Consider the following 19,684-nt stretch of genomic DNA (forward strand, 5'->3'; position numbering starts at 1 on the left):
TATGTAGTAAAGTCAAATTGACAAATGTTAACAATGAACAGGACATTGTGTTCAGTTTGGTGATATCGCTGGATGCTGGACCAAACTTTACATGCTCAAACACATTCAGAATGTTTGGTTTGGGCACTCAAATGCTGAATAAGTCTGAACAAAATGCCAAAAACCTGTGTGATATTGTATGAGATTACAAGCAACATGTACAACATGGTATGAATGTCTATAAGTCAGCATACCCACCATAGTTTATTGTATTGTTCACCAGAGTGTTATGGCTAACATTAACAGTGAAGACCATGTCAGTGACACTCAGGTAAGCAAGGGCAGAATAGTACTGCTTCTGCATCAGTGAGCTCCAAATAGAATGCAAGATCAAACCATTTTCAGAACTAGACATCATTCAAGCAACAAAGAAAGTTTCCCAGAGGTTCATTTGCAGGTGCCTGAACATTTCTGTTTGAGGGAACCCTCTTTACTTGGTGGAGTCAGGGATGCATATGATCTTTGGTTACATGTATGAGTATTTCTGAATGTGACTGTGGAAGAAAGAAAGAAAGAGTAGCACCTCCAGGTATGCATGAATGGACACACTTTTGTTATTTGTGAGGTTTACATTGACTGCTTGGAGGAGGAACCTTGAGCCACTGTCTTGCACAGCATAGAACATTCACTGTGCAAAGTTGATGGTCTCAGCAGGCAGGCTGTGTTATTCCTAGTGTTCACCAAATGGCAAAGACTAACCAACCACACTAGGACTTGGTCATAGATGATGATGAACAAGATAGGATTGAGTGTAAATGTCTAGGTTCTGCCAAGGTAGGAATAAAGAGGTTCAGTCTAAGGAGTACTGACTATGACTACCCTAACTATATACATAACATTGAGTTAGAGATATCTGAGTATGAAACAAATCAGCTAATGATAAAAGAGTTGTACAATAACTGCAGATGACATAGTGATATATAAGTGATGACATCATAGACAGAGATTAAGTGATAGGAAGAGAGACAGTTCTAGCCTGTGGAGTAGGGGAGCCAATCAGAGATGTAATAGGTAAAATATGAAGAGGTGATGTTGTGAAGGTGTAATAATGTGAAAGGAGTCATGTGACTGGTTCAGGTACTGGAAGTAGCTGAAGGAAAACCAAGAAATGAAAAATGATTCATATTAGAAATTTGTGACAGGCTGTTGGTATTGAATTGTGTGGGTGCCATTATTATTTTGTTGTGAATGTCATGAAGGACAGCCACTAATGATGTGCCCTTTGGAAACCAAATTATAGAGAAGTAGAGCTGATCACAAGTATTAGTATCACCCCCCAAAAGGGGGAACTCTACCCATCCAGCTATGGAAAATAGATGTTATCAAGCATTCAACATAATGCTGTACTCACCTTTGTTTAGGGTAAGTTTCAAGTCCTGAAAATCAAAAGGGATTATGAGAGAGGCCAGTAGTATGTAAGTACTTAAGTGTTGGGCTTATGCTGGGCTGCAGCATCTGTGGATATCTCATTCCCAGTCCTATCATACTAGATGATCACCTGGGTTTGTGTGTCTCACAAGTTCATGTTTTCACTCTAGCACACACAATTCTATACAGAATCCTTATGTATGTCACACATAGGTTCTCCCCAGCATAATACACATCGTCAGATTTTTTTGTGAAAAAAATCTAAGTGGTTCTCATGCCAGGGCTCAGTTTATGGTGCTGGAGGCTATTTTTACACATAGAATGCACACTCCAGCAGTCATATCATCACGAAAAATTCTGAAATGGTATATGGTGATTGTACATGATTAGGCCATGTTAAAATAGATATCTCTGGAACTACTTTCTTGATAGAATGACGTGTAGTTGTCATGAATTCCCAATATGAACCATTTTTTGTTTCTCAGCTTTCCTCCGGTTACTTCTTGTTCCTGAACCGGTCACATGACTTCACTTCCTGTCACAGTTTCACCTCTTCACATTTCACCTATTGTATCTTCGATTGGCTCCCCTACTCCATGGGCTAGAATGATCTCTCTTCCTATCATTTAATCTCTGCTTATGACCTCATTGCTTATATATCACAACATTATACTACGGCATCTGCAGTTATTGTACGACTCTTTTCTCATTGGCTGATTTGTTTCATACTTAGATATCTCCGACTAAATGTTATGTATATAAGTAGGTTAGTTAGTGTAAGTACTCCTTAGACTTAACCTCTTTGTTCTCTACACTTGTAGGAGGCTTAGACATTCATGCTCAATCCTATCTTGTTCTTCATCATTGTCTTTGACTGAGTCCTAGTGGTTGTGATCTTACCTTTGCCATTCAGTGAATGTTAGTCATAACAGCAGTATAAGAAACACAATCAGACATGACAATCCATCCAAAGTGTGATGTATGAATTGAGATTCCACTGTGCCAAAATGTGGCACTAAACACATGTGTCATTATCCATCTCACTTGTGTTGGGTTGCTGGTGTATAGGCAGTTATGCAGAGTGTGAAATTGTTCAATTGCAGGGTGTGACGTAGTGTGAACTCTTGAGACAATCCCACTGTCATGGATTCCTAACACAAACCATTTTTCATTTCTCAGTTTTCCTTCAGCTACTTCCAGTACCTGAACCGGTCATGTGACTCCTTTCGCATTACCACACCTTCACAATGTTGTGTTGTCACCTCTTCACATTTCACCCACTCAATCTCCTATTGACTTGCCAACTCCATGGGCTAAAATTGTACCTCTTCCTATCACTTAATTTCCGTCCATGACATCATGCTATGTCATCTGCAGTATCATATGACTCTTTTCTCATTGGCTGATTTCTTTCATACTCACATATCTCCAATTCAATGTTATGTATATAGTTAAGGTAGTCATAGTCAGTACTCCTTAGACTTAACCTCTTCATTCCTACACTCATAGAACCTAGACATTCCCAACTCTCAATCCTATACTCTTTTTGTCTTCATTATTGACTGAGTCCTAGTGTGTGTGTCAAACCTTTGCCATTTGGTGAACATTGGTAATAACACCCACTCTGCTACACAGTAACTCTCCACTGAACTCAACTCTTCAAATCTCAAGAAAAAAACTAGCAGGCATTGTATTTTCAACATCAGGCTATCCAATGGTAAAAGAATTGTCCATTTTGGCACCAACATTGAGGAGCTATTGTTGTTGCAAAAAAATGCAAACTCTGGTGAACATCTAGTACTATTGGTTACCACAACTTCAGTCAACCACTGGTTCAGACAGTCACACAATGTCACTGGCAGTCCGAAGCGAAATCTGCTCAGTATTTGGCATTACCAGCCCATCTTTCCTACAAGACATCAAAACTCTGCCACAGCAGACTCACTGAGTGACAAACAGCTGCTCTGTCACACCTTAACAACTATCTCAATCATTTCTCCACCAATTTTGATGATTCAACTTTATAGCAGCTTAGAATATGTGTACAATGATATGTGGTGAGATAGAATATTTATTGAGGCTGAATTGTGTGAGCTATTGCAAATTGTCCTGAACCAGTGGTTGTGATCACCGATTGTACTAGGTTTTGTGGCATCCTTCCAACTCAGAAAGCACTGCCTGCCTTGGTAGAAGCCTTGCTTGACGCCATGTAATTGTAGTATCAAAACAGACTTGATTTTGTGGTCAACTAAGATATTGGAGGGAAGAGTAGACCATAATCAGAGAGAAGTGTGCATAACTAGTACTAGGGGGAATATTACTTTGTCATAAGGACTGAGATTTGTGCAGATGAATGTTGGTATTAAAAGGAATGTAGTTGAGACTCAAAGTGTGAATGTAGGAGATCAAAGATAAAAAAAGAAGGCACCGGAGTAAGAAGCATGAATTTGAGATGTGCGCTGCAAAGGAAAGTAAGTCTTGTGCTACAGTGGCAAAGATTTCTCTACATACATCAGCAGTGGTTCTTGGTCAGTGACTCGTTGGGATTGAAGAAACACGAAACAGTTTGTTTGAGTGATGTTCCAGCACATGGGGTGGGTGGAGAAATGACATGGATCAAAATGATATCAGCTGTATAGGTATCAATACCACTGTTCTCCAGCTGGTTCTTCTTTGGATGGATTGACCAGTGTCTCAGAGTGAAATATAATTCCACAGCTGCACCTTCAAGAGTCTGACAGTAATGGCGCAGATTGATCAGATTGCCTTTCATGTCATATGCTGGAATGGGCACAACACGACAAGTTTTCTTGTTGTCCTCAAGACCACCCTTTGCAGCACCATTGAAAGTCGACCAGTTTTCAAATGCCATCAAGGTCTGAGTCTAAAACACCGTACACATTAGTCAAACAAATAAATAATAACACACCATCAAGGTCCTCCGAATCAGCAAATCACTTTGCCTCTGTGGGCTCTGTACAGCTCTGTACAGAAGGGACCAAGCTGTGGCCAGCCATTTTTTGGTGGTGGGAAAAAAAAGTGTTTTGCTAATGAGTCTACTTCATCGGCACTCAGTTCACCCCATGGAACTTCATGGCTGTGAAAGTCATTGAATGAACCTTCAACTAGTGATGAACTGCACTTACTTTAAAAAGTACAAATCGCACCTTGAGGCAAATAGTATCAGCATATGGAAGAACGAGGCCATGTTTAAGAATGAAACCCTCAGTCGTAGTGATGTCCTGCAGCCACTTCAGGCTGTCTCTGACAATGCCAAAGTCAGACTTGAATGGCCATTCATTAGCACAGGAAGGCTTGATGGTGGTAAATTCTGACCAGAAGCATGAGGCTCCCTTGTAACCACCATTTGAAGACAGGTGGGTAGCTTAAAAATAGTTGCGTACAAGCTATTTATATACGGCAGGCGGTGTAGGAATATCCAGACCCTGGTTTTTAGGATTCAGCCTGCTGTTCCGCGAGTTACACGGAATTCGTCGATGGAGCGCTGAACGATGAATAGGATGGAATACAAAGATAAGGAGGTGGCGGATGTGGAAAGACTCTTAGGACGTGGCCTTCATAAGATCACATTCTGCCCAGTATTGATTTGCATCCTAGACTCTTCCAGCATCTCCGACCTGCACTCCCGCAAACTGTGTGCGACTGTCAGTACGTCGTTTCATGACAAACACCGAAATTATACGAACATCTGTAGAATGGAATCAACAGCATCCATTCCCCGCTGGTATTCTTCTTCCGTCGGTTCCCTGTCCACCGTTCGCGCGAGTTGTATGGCTGAATCGTAGTAGTGCAATTCCGAGAGACCTTCTTCATCCTTTGGCAGGAGTGGTAGAAGGAACCTAAAATGGTGCAGCATGCGTGCATGGGGCTTCAAATTTGGATGGCTGGGTATGACGAGACGTGCTCCGGCATCTGAGCAGATTAAAATTACATACTCTGCGGAAGTAAAGTTGCTCACCTATTTCCGCGATCGTATCAAGAAGAGCGCGTCGAAACCGAATACCGCTGAGTAGAGTGCCTTCTGTGTGTGTGGAAACCCATAATCAAAAGAAACTGATCCTATACTTACCTGGTCGACCCCAGCCACTGTGAACTGTGTTGCGTGGCTGCGATTCATATGACACCAAGCAAGAACGCGCAAATTCTTGCGAAATATACTCATGAACGGGCTTTCGTATATTCAGAGCACACATCTAGATACAGGAACTCGATATAACGCACCTGAGGAACCTCATTCCGAACGATCGAACGGTGCGTCTTCGAAATCCTCTGCAATCGGCGACGCACTGCAATTCGCCGTTTCACGCACAACGCGATGGATATGATGCACTACAAATAATGAACGGCGCTGTCATGAGAAGTTTAGACGTCGCAAACAAAGCTTACCACAAGCAAGTATGTCACTCCAACGATCACAGCATCCCAGTTGTTCGTCCAGGACCTGCCAGGTGATGTTCTGACCGCCTGCGATAACAACGCGGCACATGCTATGGCAAAGAAACAACCAGTAACAAGAACGAGGATTGCATAGCAGACATCGGAGATCCAAGCCCGCGCTCGAAGTGATAGTTTTCGCATACAACCAATACTACTTACAGTGACACAAACAACTTGAACTTTACACGATTCATTACTTATTATTAATTATTACGTAAAGCTACCCCATAATTGATGAGAGTAGGTAGGACGTTACTGGAACATGACTGCTTCTACTGAACCACCTTACTATCTCTTGGTTTCACATTCGTCTCTTCAGCACAGCTCAGGTCTTAGTTCCAATTCCCTCGCACACGCAAGCGTAGAGTATCGCTATGCGGATGACTCGCCTTTGATGCTGTTGTCGCGTCATCCTGACGAGCATGTCCTTGTGCTGAATCATGATCCAGCGAAGGGAGACATACCAACAGTACAGAGCACTTCTAGTCACATGGCTGTGACAGGCGTTAAGGTGTCTGTGGCACCTGGTGCCAGCGCCAACGAGGACTACAGCAGGAACGACAATATGTATGTTTTAGAAGTTGTTTCCACTTCTGACGACCAGTAAGCGATGCACTTTTGCTAGTCGACTTGATGAAACCTTAGTATTACTTCTCAGCATGAGCATGGAGTCATCCCATGCTTTCTTGCAGAATCCTCAAGCAATAGTCGCTCGATTCAAGCAGAGGTACTGTTCAATCCAATTATTAAGGTTATATAGCTCTATATTCTCCACAGAAATACTGCGCTCCGTTGCGTCTTCGATTATCCCGGAATCGGAAAGGCCGACGGTGTCCTATCATCTTTGTCCAGCTCACGGCCCAAGTCACCAGGTCGCTCAACGTAGATTCACGCATGTAGCACTATATCCACTTTCAACCACATCTATTCGTCCCTTCTATGAGAAATGGAGAAGTCTACATCATCGGCGTTTATTGCCTTTACCACCTTTCCGTTGTTGAAGCGTTGAAGAGCCTGTATTGGACTTTACGACAGGCGTGCTTGCTTTAGTTTCCTCGGCAGCAAGAAGAGCAGATAGCCTGTTTTAGATAAGCATATCAACTCGTGGGATTGCATACGATGGACACGTACCCTCCGGGATCGCCACTTTGGATGGAATTCTGTTTACTCGCAGCCTTTACTTGTCCTTTCAGTCCGTCGAGTGTCTCCGGGTCCATGTTTTTCTGCACTGGCATGAGGACGGAAAGAAAAATACACGTAAAACTCACCATGATGTAGGGCATGGCAAGCATCATTACGCCAGTCAATACCATGATCATCATCATAGGGCTCTGGAACATCCCCAGGAGATTAAAGGATTCGCGAGGCGAGAAGTATCTGTTCTTGTGACGGGGGATCAGCAAAATTGGATAAGGAAGGCTAAAGGAGGTCGTTGTGAGGAGAGGAGTGCCAAATATGTGCGGCCGGACTTCTGGCTGAGGTTCAGAACGAGAGACATCTATTCGAACCTAGGTGGGTTTAATGAGAACCACTCAAAACCAGAAAGAGAGAACATACGTGGTCGAACGAGTAATCATGGGATAGTACAGAGAGAATATACGTCCCTGGGGGGACATCTGGTCTGCGCAAGTTCGAGTTGATGAGATGGGAATGCGTTTTAGTCAAGCGCAGCCTTACATTGAAAAGTTTCCATTCCGTGTCACGCGTCCAGACATCTTGCCTGCATCGAGAAGGACTTTGGCAGATGCAAGTGCCTCGTAGCCTGGTCGTTGCCATGTGAGGTGCTTGTCGCAGTTCGTACAGAAGACTCACTAGGACACAGGTCATTCCATTGTACGTATCCGTGCAACTCCAGGGCAAAGATGATGCTGGAGAAAATGATAAGTTACGCAATGGGGACAAAGGAATGGTACTTGCCTTGACCACGAGAGGAGCAGACTCAATAACGAAAGGGCGCGCATCATCTTCACTACTATCGAATGCTCGGCTGGTGAATGTGAACCGGAAGTCTTGGACAACAACACCAAATAACAATTCACAGTCTTCTCTAACTTTATCTACTTTGCCTACAGCAGATCGGCAAACTATGCGTCAAAAGCGGGCGAAGACGTATCGCAAACTCATGCATCTGTATTCCATGTCTTTTAGATTCAGACAGCCTTACCAGATCCTCGGTATGTTCATGGTGTGACAAACAATTATTGCATCACCCTAAGTCCTTCCACAGTAGACTCAGAAATGTGCAAAATAGCTATAGATTCCAAGCTGGATCTCACTAAACAGTTTGCCACCGTGCTACAGGGAAATGTGAAGCCCAGTGAGTCTTCCCGCACGCCCGCGGTGTTGTTTGCTGAACGTCTGACAGTTTGCTTTCAGTGATCACGCAATGCTCTATGCAAGAGCTCTATCTCCAAGGAAAGGAACGACAGCCTGCAGTCGATTTCGCAAAGACGTTCGAACGCCGCAAATGCAACCATCGGGAGGCTATCCCTGGAGACGAGTGCCTCTTGAGCGTAATAGGTGCGCTCCGTTTCATCCTATGTTCCCTTCATACAGGATCTGATTACTGTACGCGCTTACCAAGGCGACACTAACAAGCACAGATATGTTGTCGCCACGCAGTCGCAATCCCTGCGCAATAGCCTGCGCATCATACCTGCGGTGCCCGTAGTTCACATAAATCGCACGGTCATGGTACTCGAGCCACCGAGCGAGGCTACACTCAAAGCCAAGGAGCTGGTAGGAGGTTTAAAAAAATACAAATAGATCTGAACTAACGTTGTTGCAACTAGACTGAGGAACAATCACTTCGTCCGTCCGCTCCAGAGCTAGCGACCGTACCTCAAGTCAAACCAGTGCAAAAGAAGAGGAAGGGTCCAAAAGGGCCTAATCCACTGAGCGTCAAGAAGAAAAAGCTTCCAGAAGCCTCTTCCCGACCTTCGCAAAAAAGCAAGGCCGAGATATCAGATACCTCCTCAAACTTAAGTACTGCTGGATCATCGGGGCAAAAACGGAAGCATGAATCTCAGGATATCAACCATGAGCACGTAGGACAGAGTGTAGGAATGGCTGATGGAACCCAAGACATTACCATGACCAGAACGAGGAAAAGGCGTAGAAAAACCGCTGCCGTTCCCCCATCTTTACCGTAGCTATTGCACGCTGGTTATTATTAACCAATTCATCTCAGAAGGTCGACGACGATTATAAGACTGCCGGAGAACGTATGGATTAACACCGGCGTAACAGTGGGGTAGGAATAATGGTACAACGTCTGTAATCAAGCATATGCAACGACAAAGCTAACAGCCACCACGAAGACGGAGTACAAGGTGAAGGGTACTCTCCTTCTGAATGTTGTAGTCAGAGAGTGTGCGACCATCTTCCAACTGCTTTCCAGCGAAGATAAGGCGTTGCTGATCAGGAGGAATGCCTTCCTTATCTTGAATCTTCGCCTTCACGTTGTCGATAGTGTCGGATGACTCCACTTCCAACGTGATGGTCTTCCCAGTGAGAGTTTTGACAAAGATCTGCATACCTCCGCGAAGACGCAAGACGAGGTGAAGGGTGGACTCCTTCTGGATGTTGTAATCCGAGAGCGTACGGCCATCTTCCAACTGCTTCCCAGCGAAGATAAGACGCTGTTGGTCAGGAGGAATGCCTTCCTTATCCTGAATCTTCGCCTTCACGTTGTCGATAGTGTCGGATGACTCCACTTCCAACGTGATGGTCTTCCCCGTGAGGGTCTTGACAAAGATCTGCATGCCTCCACGAAGACGTAAGACGAGGTGAAGGGTGGACTCCTTCTGGATGTTATAATCCGAGAGCGTACGGCCATCTTCCAACTGCTTTCCAGCAAAGATAAGACGTTGTTGGTCAGGAGGGATGCCTTCCTTGTCCTGGATCTTCGCCTTCACGTTGTCGATAGTGTCGGATGACTCCACTTCCAACGTGATGGTCTTCCCCGTGAGGGTCTTGACAAAGATCTGCATGCCTCCGCGGAGACGCAAGACTAAGTGAAGGGTAGACTCCTTCTGGATGTTGTAATCCGAGAGCGTACGACCATCTTCCAATTGCTTTCCGGCGAAGATGAGACGCTGCTGGTCAGGAGGGATGCTGCAACGCAACCGTCAGTTTTGAGTCTTCACCTTTCAAATGCAACGTACCCCTCCTTATCTTGGATCTTGGCCTTAACGTTATCGATGGTGTCAGAGGACTCCACCTCTAACGTGATGGTCTTGCCAGTGAGGGTCTTGACAAAGATCTGCATTCTATAGCTCATCGTCAGTCTTGCATACATATAGAGGTGGATCATAAAATACTCACCTGAGTGGTTGAGAGTACGAGGATGGTTGTGAGACCTTGGTGAGGTTGGTGTGACACTAGATAACGTGCTTATATACTGCGGAGCGGAGTTTAAACAAGCCCAGAATCTGCCACTTATGCAGTGCGTAGACAAAGGCTTAGGTAGTAGACAAGTGCACAGCCAACAGGCTATCCCGCAACGTTTCATGGCCACCCTCCCCCATCCTTCGAAATGTCTGCTCGGTCCTCTGGAACATAACCATGCGTTTTTTGCTGAGACACATTTGACTTTTTTTAAAATTTCGTGGAATGCCGCATCAAGTCAATCAAGTCATTATTGTTTTGGCATTCTTGTGATCCAGCTTCCTTGTAACTGCGCATTCTGAACAAGGCAAGTCATTCATCATACCATAGCCTGATTGTCAGGTCTTTCTCCATTGAAGCAGAAGCCATAATGTTACGAATAGGATGAGTCTGAGCGCTAACTTCAGTCGATGACAAGCTCATGCCGAGTTTTGCTTACCGCAATTGCTAAGACTGCATCTGCCCATTCACATCAGCCACCCATCACAATGGCACTAAGGAAATGCGAAGATGTACCTCTGTGGCCCTCGAGAACCTGTAGTACTTCGCGACTTTGCAAGTCCCATATGTATATTTTTGAGTCCTCACTGCCACTCACTACGCATAATGTTTGAGTAGTACTGAAGCAAGTGAACAGACAGTATGTCCTATTGGTGTGACCAGTGTACGTTTTGACGCAACGTGATTTCTGATAGTCCCAGAGTCTGATTGTCGAGTCCTGGGTTGCTGAGAGAATAAATTTCGAGTTCGGAGAGAATTTGACGTGCGAACTGAGAACGCCGAGTCAGTACCACGCGAAATAACGACGAAAACCATTCACCATATGGGATTATCGTCATCAACTAGAGTCTTCAAACACTGCCCGGACTCAGCATCCCAAATTCGTCTAGATCTGATTAGATAAATACTTCGCCATGGTTTGATGAATGCTTACATCAACCCATCCATCGCGCAGGATACTATGAGTGTTCCGTCGTGATTAAAACTGACAGCAGTGACAGGATCAGAGTGGGCGGGAAGAATCTTTAATGATTTCCCTAGTGACATTCGGCTTACATTCAGAGCGCAAAGTCAATTCAACGAACCTCGTGCCACGTCCCAAACACGAACAGTCTCATCATAACCACCGGTGACCAAAAGATTAGATCGGGGATTGAAGTTGACGCAAAAGACGAAATTTGTATGCCCTAGAAGGGTTTTCACAATAGAATTCTGAAACAAAGGGATTAATGATAAGTAGGACTGAGGTAGAGGCAACGTACGGTCTCTAAGCTCCAGAGTATAATACTCTTATCATCTGATGCTGAAGCAAGAATTTCCCCGTCATTGGACCATGAGACATCATTGACACCTTCGGTATGGCCTTCAAAGGTTCTCAAGATCTCTCCTGTGTAAGCATCCCACAGCTTAACCAGTTTGTCGGCGGCTTGCTTCCAAAGTTTTTAGGGTCGGCAACGCACAATTAATCACCGGAGAAAAGAGGCGCACCTGACGAAGCTAGCATAGTGCCGTCTGGACTGAACTTGAGGGAGGATATTGCCATAGTGTGTCCGCTCAAAATATACTTTACTGCATATCGTGGCTTCGATCTGTTGGTCTTTGGCATGGTTGCATCGGAAACAGGTGTAGATTGCATGTGCCCGTTGGAAAGATAATGGTCCGGGGTCGTTTCCTCGATCCCTTCGTCTGAGCTCTCATTTGACACAGCGGCATCCATTTGCAAGGTGTCTTCATCAGACCCGTTCATTGTACGAATGTCTTCGATGGCCATGAGCAACTAGAAATTGGGTGAGCGGGTAGGATGCGAATTCTCAGTCTGGTACATACTATCTGTTGTACCAGATATGTTGCCCGTGAAAGAAGATCTTAGTACAAGTACATACTAGGTAGTAGGTACTACTTGGGGTAGTATGTACAGCCGCGGTATCTGGGGTCTGATCAACTTTTTACTTTTTGCTCTTCCACCTTGAAAAACAACGCGGCTATGGCAGCAACAGCAGCGTGGCTTGCGCCTCCTTCACGGACAGAGCTTATTGAAAATCTTGTATCCGGGGTTGGTGCGTGATTATAAGCTCTTCACCATCGATTTGACACTCATAAGTGACCCCAGACCGTTACAACCCATCAAATGTTGGTATTCTCGAGGACTACCTCTACCACCAGATCCGCAGCCAGGAGTATGACTGCCTCGCTAATCTTGCTATCTTGAAACTGTAAGTTTCGCCCGATTCATCTTACAAGCTCGAACGTCGACCCCTCGGTCGCAGCTACCAATTCAATCCTGACCTCTTCAATCCCGACGTGGTCATCAATATCCTCCTCAAGGCTCTTACAGCAGAGCCTTTCCCAGACTTCAACCTCTGCATATCTCTGCTCGACGACCGGCCAATTAATGGCACTCTCGACGAGCCCGATCCATTGCCTACGCTTCTGCCGCTCCTCACAAATCTCTACAACCTCCTTCACCAGTGTCGTTTCTCTGCGTTTTGGAGTATGTATCGGTCCGATGAGTTGGAGGTTATAAGAGAGAATTATACAGTGGAGTGCGCAGGATTCGAAGATGCCATCCGGGAAGTCGCCGCGCGATCTGTAAAGGCTACTTTCACGCGGATCAGCAGTAAGAGGCTGGGATCCTATGTGGATCTATCAGGTTTGTTATAAGCCACGTGTCATATCTATCCACTTATTATTTCCATAGGACCGGAGCTAGAGGCATGGGTCGCGAAACAACGATGGACATCTGATTCATCCGCTGGGGTAGTCAGCATACCACCAAACCCTGACAATCAAATTGAGTCGGTTGTCATTCAAGAGCATATTAAGCTTCCACGTGAGTTTTCCCTGTACTGCAACTTTGGATCGCCCTCAATCACTTATATATATAGAGCTTAGCAAGGTTATCTCACATACTGTGCAAGCCAAATGATGACTTGACAGTGATATTCGTGTACAGTGTACATCTACCCATTCAATATGATGTTGATAGATGTGATACGACCAGACGAAGATGTGTATAATACATGCTTGCAGGAAACGCAAGTAAAAGGTCAGAAACAAGATGAGTGAAAAGAGACTAATAAAGTACTTCAAGGAGGTCCCCGTCTATGTAATTTCTTCAAGACAAATGAGGATTTCTCACGCAGTCCAAAATGCAGCGAACGTTCCCCAAGTTGCCATCACAGTGGCTATTGCGAGGAGTGAAGCATCAACGAAACTGCACCTTCCCCCAAGGGCAATTTTAGCTGATATGGGACCGATAACACAGATCATGAACGCCGAAAACGAGCCAAGGAAGGCCATAAGGGAGCTAAACTCGGGAAAGATGATCGACACCATAATAGACAGCGCAGGGACAGATACGCGCTCGACAACGAAGAGAGCGCGATTAAAAAGCCGACAGGCAGTCGAAGATTGAGTGTCCAGTTGAGGTTTGACGCCAGGAGTATGATTATCTATATCGAGCATGATTTCGAGGATGACATTGAGCTAGACAGAAAGCGCATCAGTATGTTAGCCCTCTATGACAGGTGCATATCGCTCACTGGCCGCGTGCTGAGAGGGAACTTCGTGCTGTACATGGAGTGTCAGTGTTAGAAAAGAAAAGGAGCTTCCGAAACTTACAGAGGAGTTGACACCAACATCCACAGAGCAATTTCGTTGATCCAGGAGTTATAACCAGGAGTGTTCATGAGGTCCTTACTGATCTATATGCGTTGTCAACATCTCGCATTGTCGTCAAAAAGTAATTATGGGGCTCACCTCACCGCTCACGTTACGTCCGAACATCAAGTATCCCGCATAGCCGATGATCGCATAGGTGAATGTGGCAATGACCTATGAAGATTGGGAAATGATGAACAATCATGACAAGACACCCTAACAAATCTACTTACGAAAGCCCAGTTGATCATATTATCAAACTGGGAAGGATCGACCATGTCACGGGCTAGCGATGGTATCACAGCATGACCAGAGAACTAAGGCACCGACAATGAGTGCCGTATTTCGGGAACCGGGCGCAAGATGAGACATACGCCAGCCATCAACAAGCCAAATGCAATACCAAGCTCTGTCATAGAGCCAGTCCCCCATGACGTTATGGCTGGACTCCACAGACTACCAGGGGCATCTGGCTTAGAAAAGCCGTCTATAAAAATGACAAGGATGATGAGGAGCGTCGAACAAATCCCAAAAATCGAGGTATACGATAGTATAGACAGCGGTAGGAAAACTAGTGGTACCAATCTAATGTTCAAAAGGTCGAGGAACCATGAGAATTATGCTAGCACCATCGGGAAGTAACACTTACACGACTATAAACAAGATTTTAAACGTGTCTGCAGAATACGCTGGCATGACTTCGTGCATGGAGTCAGCGGCTATAGTGACGAAAGCAACGCTTGAGGAAGAACATCAATTCCGCGACCAAGTCTGATTTGGGAAAGACGCTGACCCGAGGGCGAAAAGTTCGAGACAAAATAAAATTGTGGTCAAGGCAGTCGACTTCGGACCAAACGCCTTACGACCGATGTCGGCGTATGACCTCAAACGAGGGTCATCCAAGATGATACCAGCCAGGATTTTAGCACTGTTGCATGCGGTGAGTGGGACAACACGGTCAGATAGTGCGAGTTCAACTGACGTATAGCAATTCAAGCAGCCCAAAAATATAATGAGAGCTGTTCCGCCGATCCAACCAGCATATGCAAAGGCCAGGGGCTCGGATAGCATTCCTATGCCTAACAATATCGCGATACTGTTGAACAACTGAGCAATCAATCGCCTTTAGCAGAGACATTCACGATCAAATGACAACACCCACTGTCTGCCCATATGTACTTTGTCCTCCATAGTTGTATGGTTTCTTCAGGGTAGCTGACGACTTGCGCCGTAGTAAAGACCGATCTGTTGAGCCGCATAACTCTCCGTCGACGTACGCATCTGACCCAGGTCCCCCATAACTGATTTGATTAGATGTAGAAGATGCTTTCAGCAAAGGAGTAGCTTCGTCGCTGGTCGTTTGAGTGAGTTGGCTTCCACTAGGAGTGATTTCCCCGATATCAACAACCTGTCGGGGGAGGAAAGCTCGTACAGGTCGCATGACTGGACGCGACGATTCATCCCAGTCCCAGACCTCTATCGCGTCATCCCTAGATATTGGAGTTAACTCGCCTTCCTCATCATCTTCTACAACGCGAGCCTCTTCACCCGACTCCTCGTCGTCAGAGAAATGTGAGCTATACGGTATGTTTGAACTGGCAAAGAATTGCGAGCGACGATCTGCGTTCGAAGTCAGGTTATCACAAACCAGTAGGAACAGTTTTAGTACGTACATGAAGCGATAGCATCCCTTACTGTGTAAGAACTGGTATGAGAGCCATAAGTGAAGGGGATTCCTGCACCAGATGTGTAGGAAGTCATTCCTGAATCTTGAAAATTGCTCAATAATGAATCTAAAGTTGGTCTAAAGGGCGGAAAGGTCTCGCGTACGGTCGTTAAGCTAACAAAGTAGACAAGAGATCGAGCGGCTGAGGAATCAGAAGCATTTTATGTCAATCAGGAACCAGCTTCCGGAAATTTTATGTTGGAATGACTTGAGGATATGATCCGCCCATATGACATAATTGATGGCGAACGACATTTTTTATGTAAATTAGGCCCATATCTCAGTGTCGCGCCGCTCGAAATGCTGCTTTTGAGTGACACTTAAGGTATAGGTCAGGGATTTTCTCTCGTACTCGCTGAATTTGGATATATAATGCTGCTGTATCGAAGGCGGTCATTTCCTGCAACAACGGTCTCAGATCACTTATCTGTTTGGCGAGTGTTGGGTGAGTGCATAGATACACGATTGATACGACATGATAAGTAACTACAGATTATCTCGCAGCTCATCTTCAAGCCCTGTGATCGAGCAACCTGTATGGAACATATGGACACAGTACTTAACCTATCTATCCAGCAATTGCAGCAAGTTCTTGATGTTCTTGGGCATCAAACTGAGGTAATTGTCATATTCAGACCTAAAAGCTGCTGCTGTGAAGCTGATGGCTTTGTGTGATCCATTCTTGAATTCCTTGAGACAACAAATGACAGCAGAGGTACCCATAGTCACAAGGTTATCAAGTGACTCTGGCCCTTGGACATCATCATCAAAAGCTGCCTTTCTAAAGCCAGATGTATTCAGTTGAACATTAGCATCTTGATATGGCATGATGATTCAATAGCATACCTTGCCATACTATCAGTGATTATAGGTCCTGCCATCGAAAGCTGCCCAGACATGTTTGATCACTAGTCAACATCTTGATATGCCATCATGATTCAATATCATACCCTGGCACACTGTCAGTAATTATAGATCTCACCATTGAAAGCTGCCTTTCTAAAGCCAGACATGTTTTGCAGTGAGAGACATGTTTTGCAGTGAGTACACGAGCTCAGTAGACTTAATGGAAGTCACCATATTGGATATATATCTGCAGCAAGTACATGAGCTGCGGGAACCATTAGCTAGGCATAAGTAATGTGAGTAATCTGTACTGACCTCAGTAGACTTAATGGAAGTCACTGAGGAAGTTCTGCTACAAGCATGAAGGAAAATTGTAAGAGCTTATGTAAAACGAGCTAGGATGAATATACATCAGTAAACTACTAAACCTTGCACAGTGTTTGCTAATAATGCAAAAGGCCGCACACGGCAGAGCCTGCTACAGTCGCTTTGATTTGATCCCTGACTCTACGCTACAATTTCAATACTGAGGCGCTATAAATACATAAGGTCATATCAAAACATAAGGCAATGTGGAGGCTGTTACAAATACACTCGAACAACTCCCTTTTTTCAGTCAGAAGAGACACGATTCATCGGTACAAGTACATCACGAGGCTGAAACACAAATCAGTCCATTTTCTCTTTTCCTTTGCCTCCCTTTGCATGCTTAGATTTTTTCACAGGGCTGGTAGCGACATTGAACATAGAGAAGCTTGCGACAGCCAAATTATCCTTCGACATGTCTGTCGAAGTTGGGGAGAGAATTGGGATAAATTCGTTCTTTGACAGGCTTGTCAGATGGATCAAGGATCTTGATCGCTTGTACTGCCAGTTGGAATGTCTAGTGTGGGATTAGTAGATGTGATGTTTGATTTTTAGAGGTGTGTACGCTCGTTGGTAGCCCATTCTGCACAATGTTATATATGTGCGCCTTGCAGACAGTGAGAATAAGCGTCCCTGGTCTTAATTTCGCGTACATCTCATGCATGGGCACCAACTTGCAGTTGTTATCTGGGGTGTCGAAGATGTTTAGCTGTTTAAGCTTATTCTGACATAGTTTGAAGTACGATCCACGGTAGTCGGGGAGGATTCTCGGATCATAAAGAGCTCCCTGAAAGACTTGTCAATGACTGTTGAGCATTGGTATCCATCATGCGAGATTGACATGGTCATTACCTTCGTCTGTGGTAGGCATTGGGATGTCTACTGTTTCTGTTGTGTTCACTACAGATGTTGTCGCCATGGGCGTGGCTTGTTGTCCTGCCATGCTTTCCTTGTCCGTGAACTTTCACTTTGTTTGTCGTGGAGCCGCATCGTGACTGGTGGGAATATTTTTCCCGTTTGGTTTCTATGATTGATATGTTTAGGTTGATGTGGAGGTCGTCGCTTTGTGGCTCACCTCATAGATGCGCTGTGATGTGAGGATGATGAGGTCTGCATACTGCAGGTCATTGTTGCTCTTGATGGTGCAACCATTGATCTTAGATTCCTGTAAGGTCTGTTAGATTTGAAACGATGTAATGGGTGTCACTGACACTCGCCACCCTCTTCTTTTCCTCAGTTACCCAATCTTCGAGAGACGTCAGCTGGTTCTCCCAGATGTCTGCTAAATTGGGTGAGCATAAAGCGGGCCTAGAGAGTGCCTACTTCCATTTGACAGTGTTGGAGTCACTCAGAGGTACATTCTTGTCTCGCAAGTGTCAGATGATATCAGTTGACTGGCAAGAGTTGTACATGCCTTTTTGGTAAAGTGCGTGCCTTTGGCTGAATGCCTAGTGCCACATGTGGAGGTCGCAATCTGGCTGATGATGTTGGTCTTAAACGGTCGACCATCCTTCGTATTCACATATGACCAATTCGTTCCGCTATAGTTGTCTTGCATGGTTGTGCACCAATCGATACTGAAGTCAGCTTCTCCTAAGCCATCTTTGCCGAGCTTCATCATCGCATCACTGACGCGATCATAGATGTCATTTGCGGCACGGTGTGAGAAGCATTGGATTTCAGAGTCAGGAATGGACATGGTGGTGGTTTTAGTGGAAGATCACATGGTTTGAACTGCATCACACCTCAGTTTAAATAACAGGAGATAGGGATTACAAGGGTATGACGCATACCTCTGCTGACAAAAATCATTGTCGATCATAGTCAGGTCGCCCTGCAGCATTTGGTCCACTGTGGAGGCGGATGCAGGTCATTCTCTGCTGGCTTGGACTGAGGTATGGCATCCTCAATCCTTTTTCTTTTTTTCTGGTGATGTGGTTGTTGGTTCAGCCCAGGTTGGGTGCCTGCTATAATAAGATTGTTGAGGTTGAGAATGGTTTGTTGAACGCTGTTTAGTTTGTGCACACAGGTTCTCTTTGCTACATGCCAATGTTTTACCTTGTGTAACCAGGTTGTTCAGGACTGGTAACTGTTTCTCTGCTCGTTCTCATTGTTCATCAGTTGCATATGGCGAGTCAATTAAAGCCTTTAGGTTCAAAATATCTAATCAAAGCATTTCTCGACGGATGTCTTGGGACTGGGTGAGAGCAATTTTTGCTGTAATTGAACGGACGTAGGATGAATAGGCTTTGTAAAGATGTTGCACGCAACACCATCACATATGGTTTCTCAGCGCCTTGGCACCATTTTGAACCAATATCAACGATAACCTTCTCTAATGTTTGGCCCTGCGACTTATGCGCGGTGATAATGAACCCCAGCAGAATAGGAACCTGTTTACGAGTAATGCAACAGGTTTTTTTTGAGTTCAGGTGTGTAAATCTAAGTTCTACTGAATCCTCAATGATGGGTATCTTGTGTGGACATAAGTTCGGAAGTGCTTCATCTGACGACTGACTTATTTCTACAATACAGGATCTTAGAACGTGTTGCTTCTCATCATTTAGTGAGTATCTTACTTTCTTCAGTATGCCAGTGCTACCATTTATGATTCCACCTTCGATGTCAAAATTCCGAGACACAAGGATTGGTATGCCAATGACTAACGGTATTTTGCCTAGTCGCATGTTAGTTTTTCCTGAATTCAAACACTGTAATTTGTTGATCAGGACCTCATCACACAGTCGCTTTCCTTGATGCTTGTCTGTGCAGTGGTACCAATGGAGAGTTTGTCCTGTCTTTTGTGCAAACACCGTCATCATTCTAATGTTC

General features: G+C 44.9%; 10 protein-coding genes across 10 annotated transcripts; 3 read left to right on the forward strand and 7 right to left on the reverse strand.

Moving 5' to 3' along the window:
- Window positions 1-3,834: 3,834 nt before the first annotated feature.
- EDB91DRAFT_273078 (uncharacterized protein) lies at window positions 3,835-4,661 on the reverse strand. Its single transcript, XM_041326666.1, has 3 exons — window positions 4,575-4,661; window positions 3,919-4,463; window positions 3,835-3,866 (listed from the first exon to the last, which is right to left on the reverse strand). The coding sequence occupies exon 2, from the start codon at window positions 4,277-4,279 to the stop codon at window positions 3,920-3,922; it is 360 nt and encodes a 119-aa protein (XP_041183811.1). The 5' UTR covers window positions 4,280-4,463; window positions 4,575-4,661; the 3' UTR covers window positions 3,835-3,866; window position 3,919.
- On the reverse strand, window positions 4,575-6,026 carry EDB91DRAFT_1097281 (uncharacterized protein). Its single transcript, XM_041317049.1, has 7 exons — window positions 5,815-6,026; window positions 5,650-5,757; window positions 5,498-5,597; window positions 5,387-5,446; window positions 5,115-5,340; window positions 4,744-5,060; window positions 4,575-4,691 (listed from the first exon to the last, which is right to left on the reverse strand). Exons 1-6 carry the CDS (start codon window positions 6,004-6,006, stop codon window positions 4,985-4,987), a joined length of 762 nt encoding a protein of 253 aa, XP_041183812.1. The 5' UTR covers window positions 6,007-6,026; the 3' UTR covers window positions 4,575-4,691; window positions 4,744-4,984.
- A 64-nt stretch (window positions 6,027-6,090) lies between these two features.
- EDB91DRAFT_273114 (uncharacterized protein) lies at window positions 6,091-6,538 on the forward strand. Its single transcript, XM_041326667.1, has one exon. The coding sequence runs from the start codon at window positions 6,128-6,130 to the stop codon at window positions 6,470-6,472; it is 345 nt and encodes a 114-aa protein (XP_041183813.1). The 5' UTR covers window positions 6,091-6,127; the 3' UTR covers window positions 6,473-6,538.
- Window positions 6,410-7,881, reverse strand: EDB91DRAFT_1097293 (uncharacterized protein). The gene is made up of 8 exons (XM_041317050.1): window positions 7,783-7,881; window positions 7,678-7,733; window positions 7,543-7,627; window positions 7,423-7,486; window positions 7,134-7,373; window positions 6,997-7,088; window positions 6,524-6,944; window positions 6,410-6,468 (listed from the first exon to the last, which is right to left on the reverse strand). Exons 1-7 carry the CDS (start codon window positions 7,827-7,829, stop codon window positions 6,827-6,829), a joined length of 702 nt encoding a protein of 233 aa, XP_041183814.1. The 5' UTR covers window positions 7,830-7,881; the 3' UTR covers window positions 6,410-6,468; window positions 6,524-6,826.
- Window positions 7,882-7,905: 24 nt separating this feature from the next.
- On the forward strand, window positions 7,906-9,286 carry EDB91DRAFT_273217 (Fcf1-domain-containing protein). Its single transcript, XM_041326668.1, has 5 exons — window positions 7,906-8,039; window positions 8,093-8,182; window positions 8,242-8,385; window positions 8,450-8,604; window positions 8,658-9,286. The coding sequence occupies exons 1-5, from the start codon at window positions 7,952-7,954 to the stop codon at window positions 9,015-9,017; spliced, it is 837 nt and encodes a 278-aa protein (XP_041183815.1). The 5' UTR covers window positions 7,906-7,951; the 3' UTR covers window positions 9,018-9,286.
- EDB91DRAFT_1277142 (ubiquitin) lies at window positions 9,174-10,703 on the reverse strand (the record flags this gene model as incomplete). Its single annotated transcript, XM_041324670.1, has 2 exons — window positions 10,032-10,703; window positions 9,174-9,981 (listed from the first exon to the last, which is right to left on the reverse strand). Coding segments are annotated over exons 1-2 (1,155 nt in total), but the record flags the coding sequence as incomplete, so codon positions are not given.
- Window positions 10,272-12,124, reverse strand: EDB91DRAFT_1097301 (WD40 repeat-containing protein). The gene is made up of 8 exons (XM_041317051.1): window positions 12,082-12,124; window positions 11,743-12,031; window positions 11,517-11,680; window positions 11,340-11,466; window positions 11,189-11,291; window positions 11,075-11,140; window positions 10,771-11,024; window positions 10,272-10,713 (listed from the first exon to the last, which is right to left on the reverse strand). The coding sequence occupies exons 2-8, from the start codon at window positions 12,023-12,025 to the stop codon at window positions 10,658-10,660; spliced, it is 1,053 nt and encodes a 350-aa protein (XP_041183817.1). The 5' UTR covers window positions 12,026-12,031; window positions 12,082-12,124; the 3' UTR covers window positions 10,272-10,657.
- A 114-nt stretch (window positions 12,125-12,238) lies between these two features.
- On the forward strand, window positions 12,239-13,180 carry EDB91DRAFT_1242312 (ARM repeat-containing protein; the record flags this gene model as incomplete). Its single annotated transcript, XM_041322172.1, has 5 exons — window positions 12,239-12,311; window positions 12,365-12,467; window positions 12,522-12,904; window positions 12,953-13,084; window positions 13,140-13,180. 5 exons carry the CDS (start codon window positions 12,239-12,241, stop codon window positions 13,178-13,180), a joined length of 732 nt encoding a protein of 243 aa, XP_041183818.1.
- On the reverse strand, window positions 13,114-15,675 carry EDB91DRAFT_1277186 (transmembrane amino acid transporter protein-domain-containing protein; the record flags this gene model as incomplete). Its single annotated transcript, XM_041324671.1, has 11 exons — window positions 13,114-13,740; window positions 13,797-13,824; window positions 13,876-13,958; window positions 14,014-14,088; window positions 14,148-14,231; window positions 14,289-14,499; window positions 14,564-14,653; window positions 14,708-14,842; window positions 14,897-15,021; window positions 15,077-15,534; window positions 15,588-15,675. The coding sequence occupies 11 exons, from the start codon at window positions 15,673-15,675 to the stop codon at window positions 13,390-13,392; spliced, it is 1,728 nt and encodes a 575-aa protein (XP_041183819.1). The 3' UTR covers window positions 13,114-13,389.
- Window positions 15,676-17,255: 1,580 nt separating this feature from the next.
- Window positions 17,256-18,551, reverse strand: EDB91DRAFT_1242315 (uncharacterized protein; the record flags this gene model as incomplete). The annotated part of the gene is made up of 5 exons (XM_041322173.1): window positions 17,256-17,369; window positions 17,418-17,639; window positions 17,928-18,017; window positions 18,064-18,131; window positions 18,263-18,551. 5 exons carry the CDS (start codon window positions 18,549-18,551, stop codon window positions 17,256-17,258), a joined length of 783 nt encoding a protein of 260 aa, XP_041183820.1.
- Window positions 18,552-19,684: the final 1,133 nt, after the last annotated feature.

This window comes from Suillus paluster (genome assembly GCF_016628075.1).
Source record: "Suillus paluster strain FC165 chromosome Unknown EDB91scaffold_2, whole genome shotgun sequence".
NCBI lineage: Eukaryota > Fungi > Basidiomycota > Agaricomycetes > Boletales > Suillaceae > Suillus > Suillus paluster.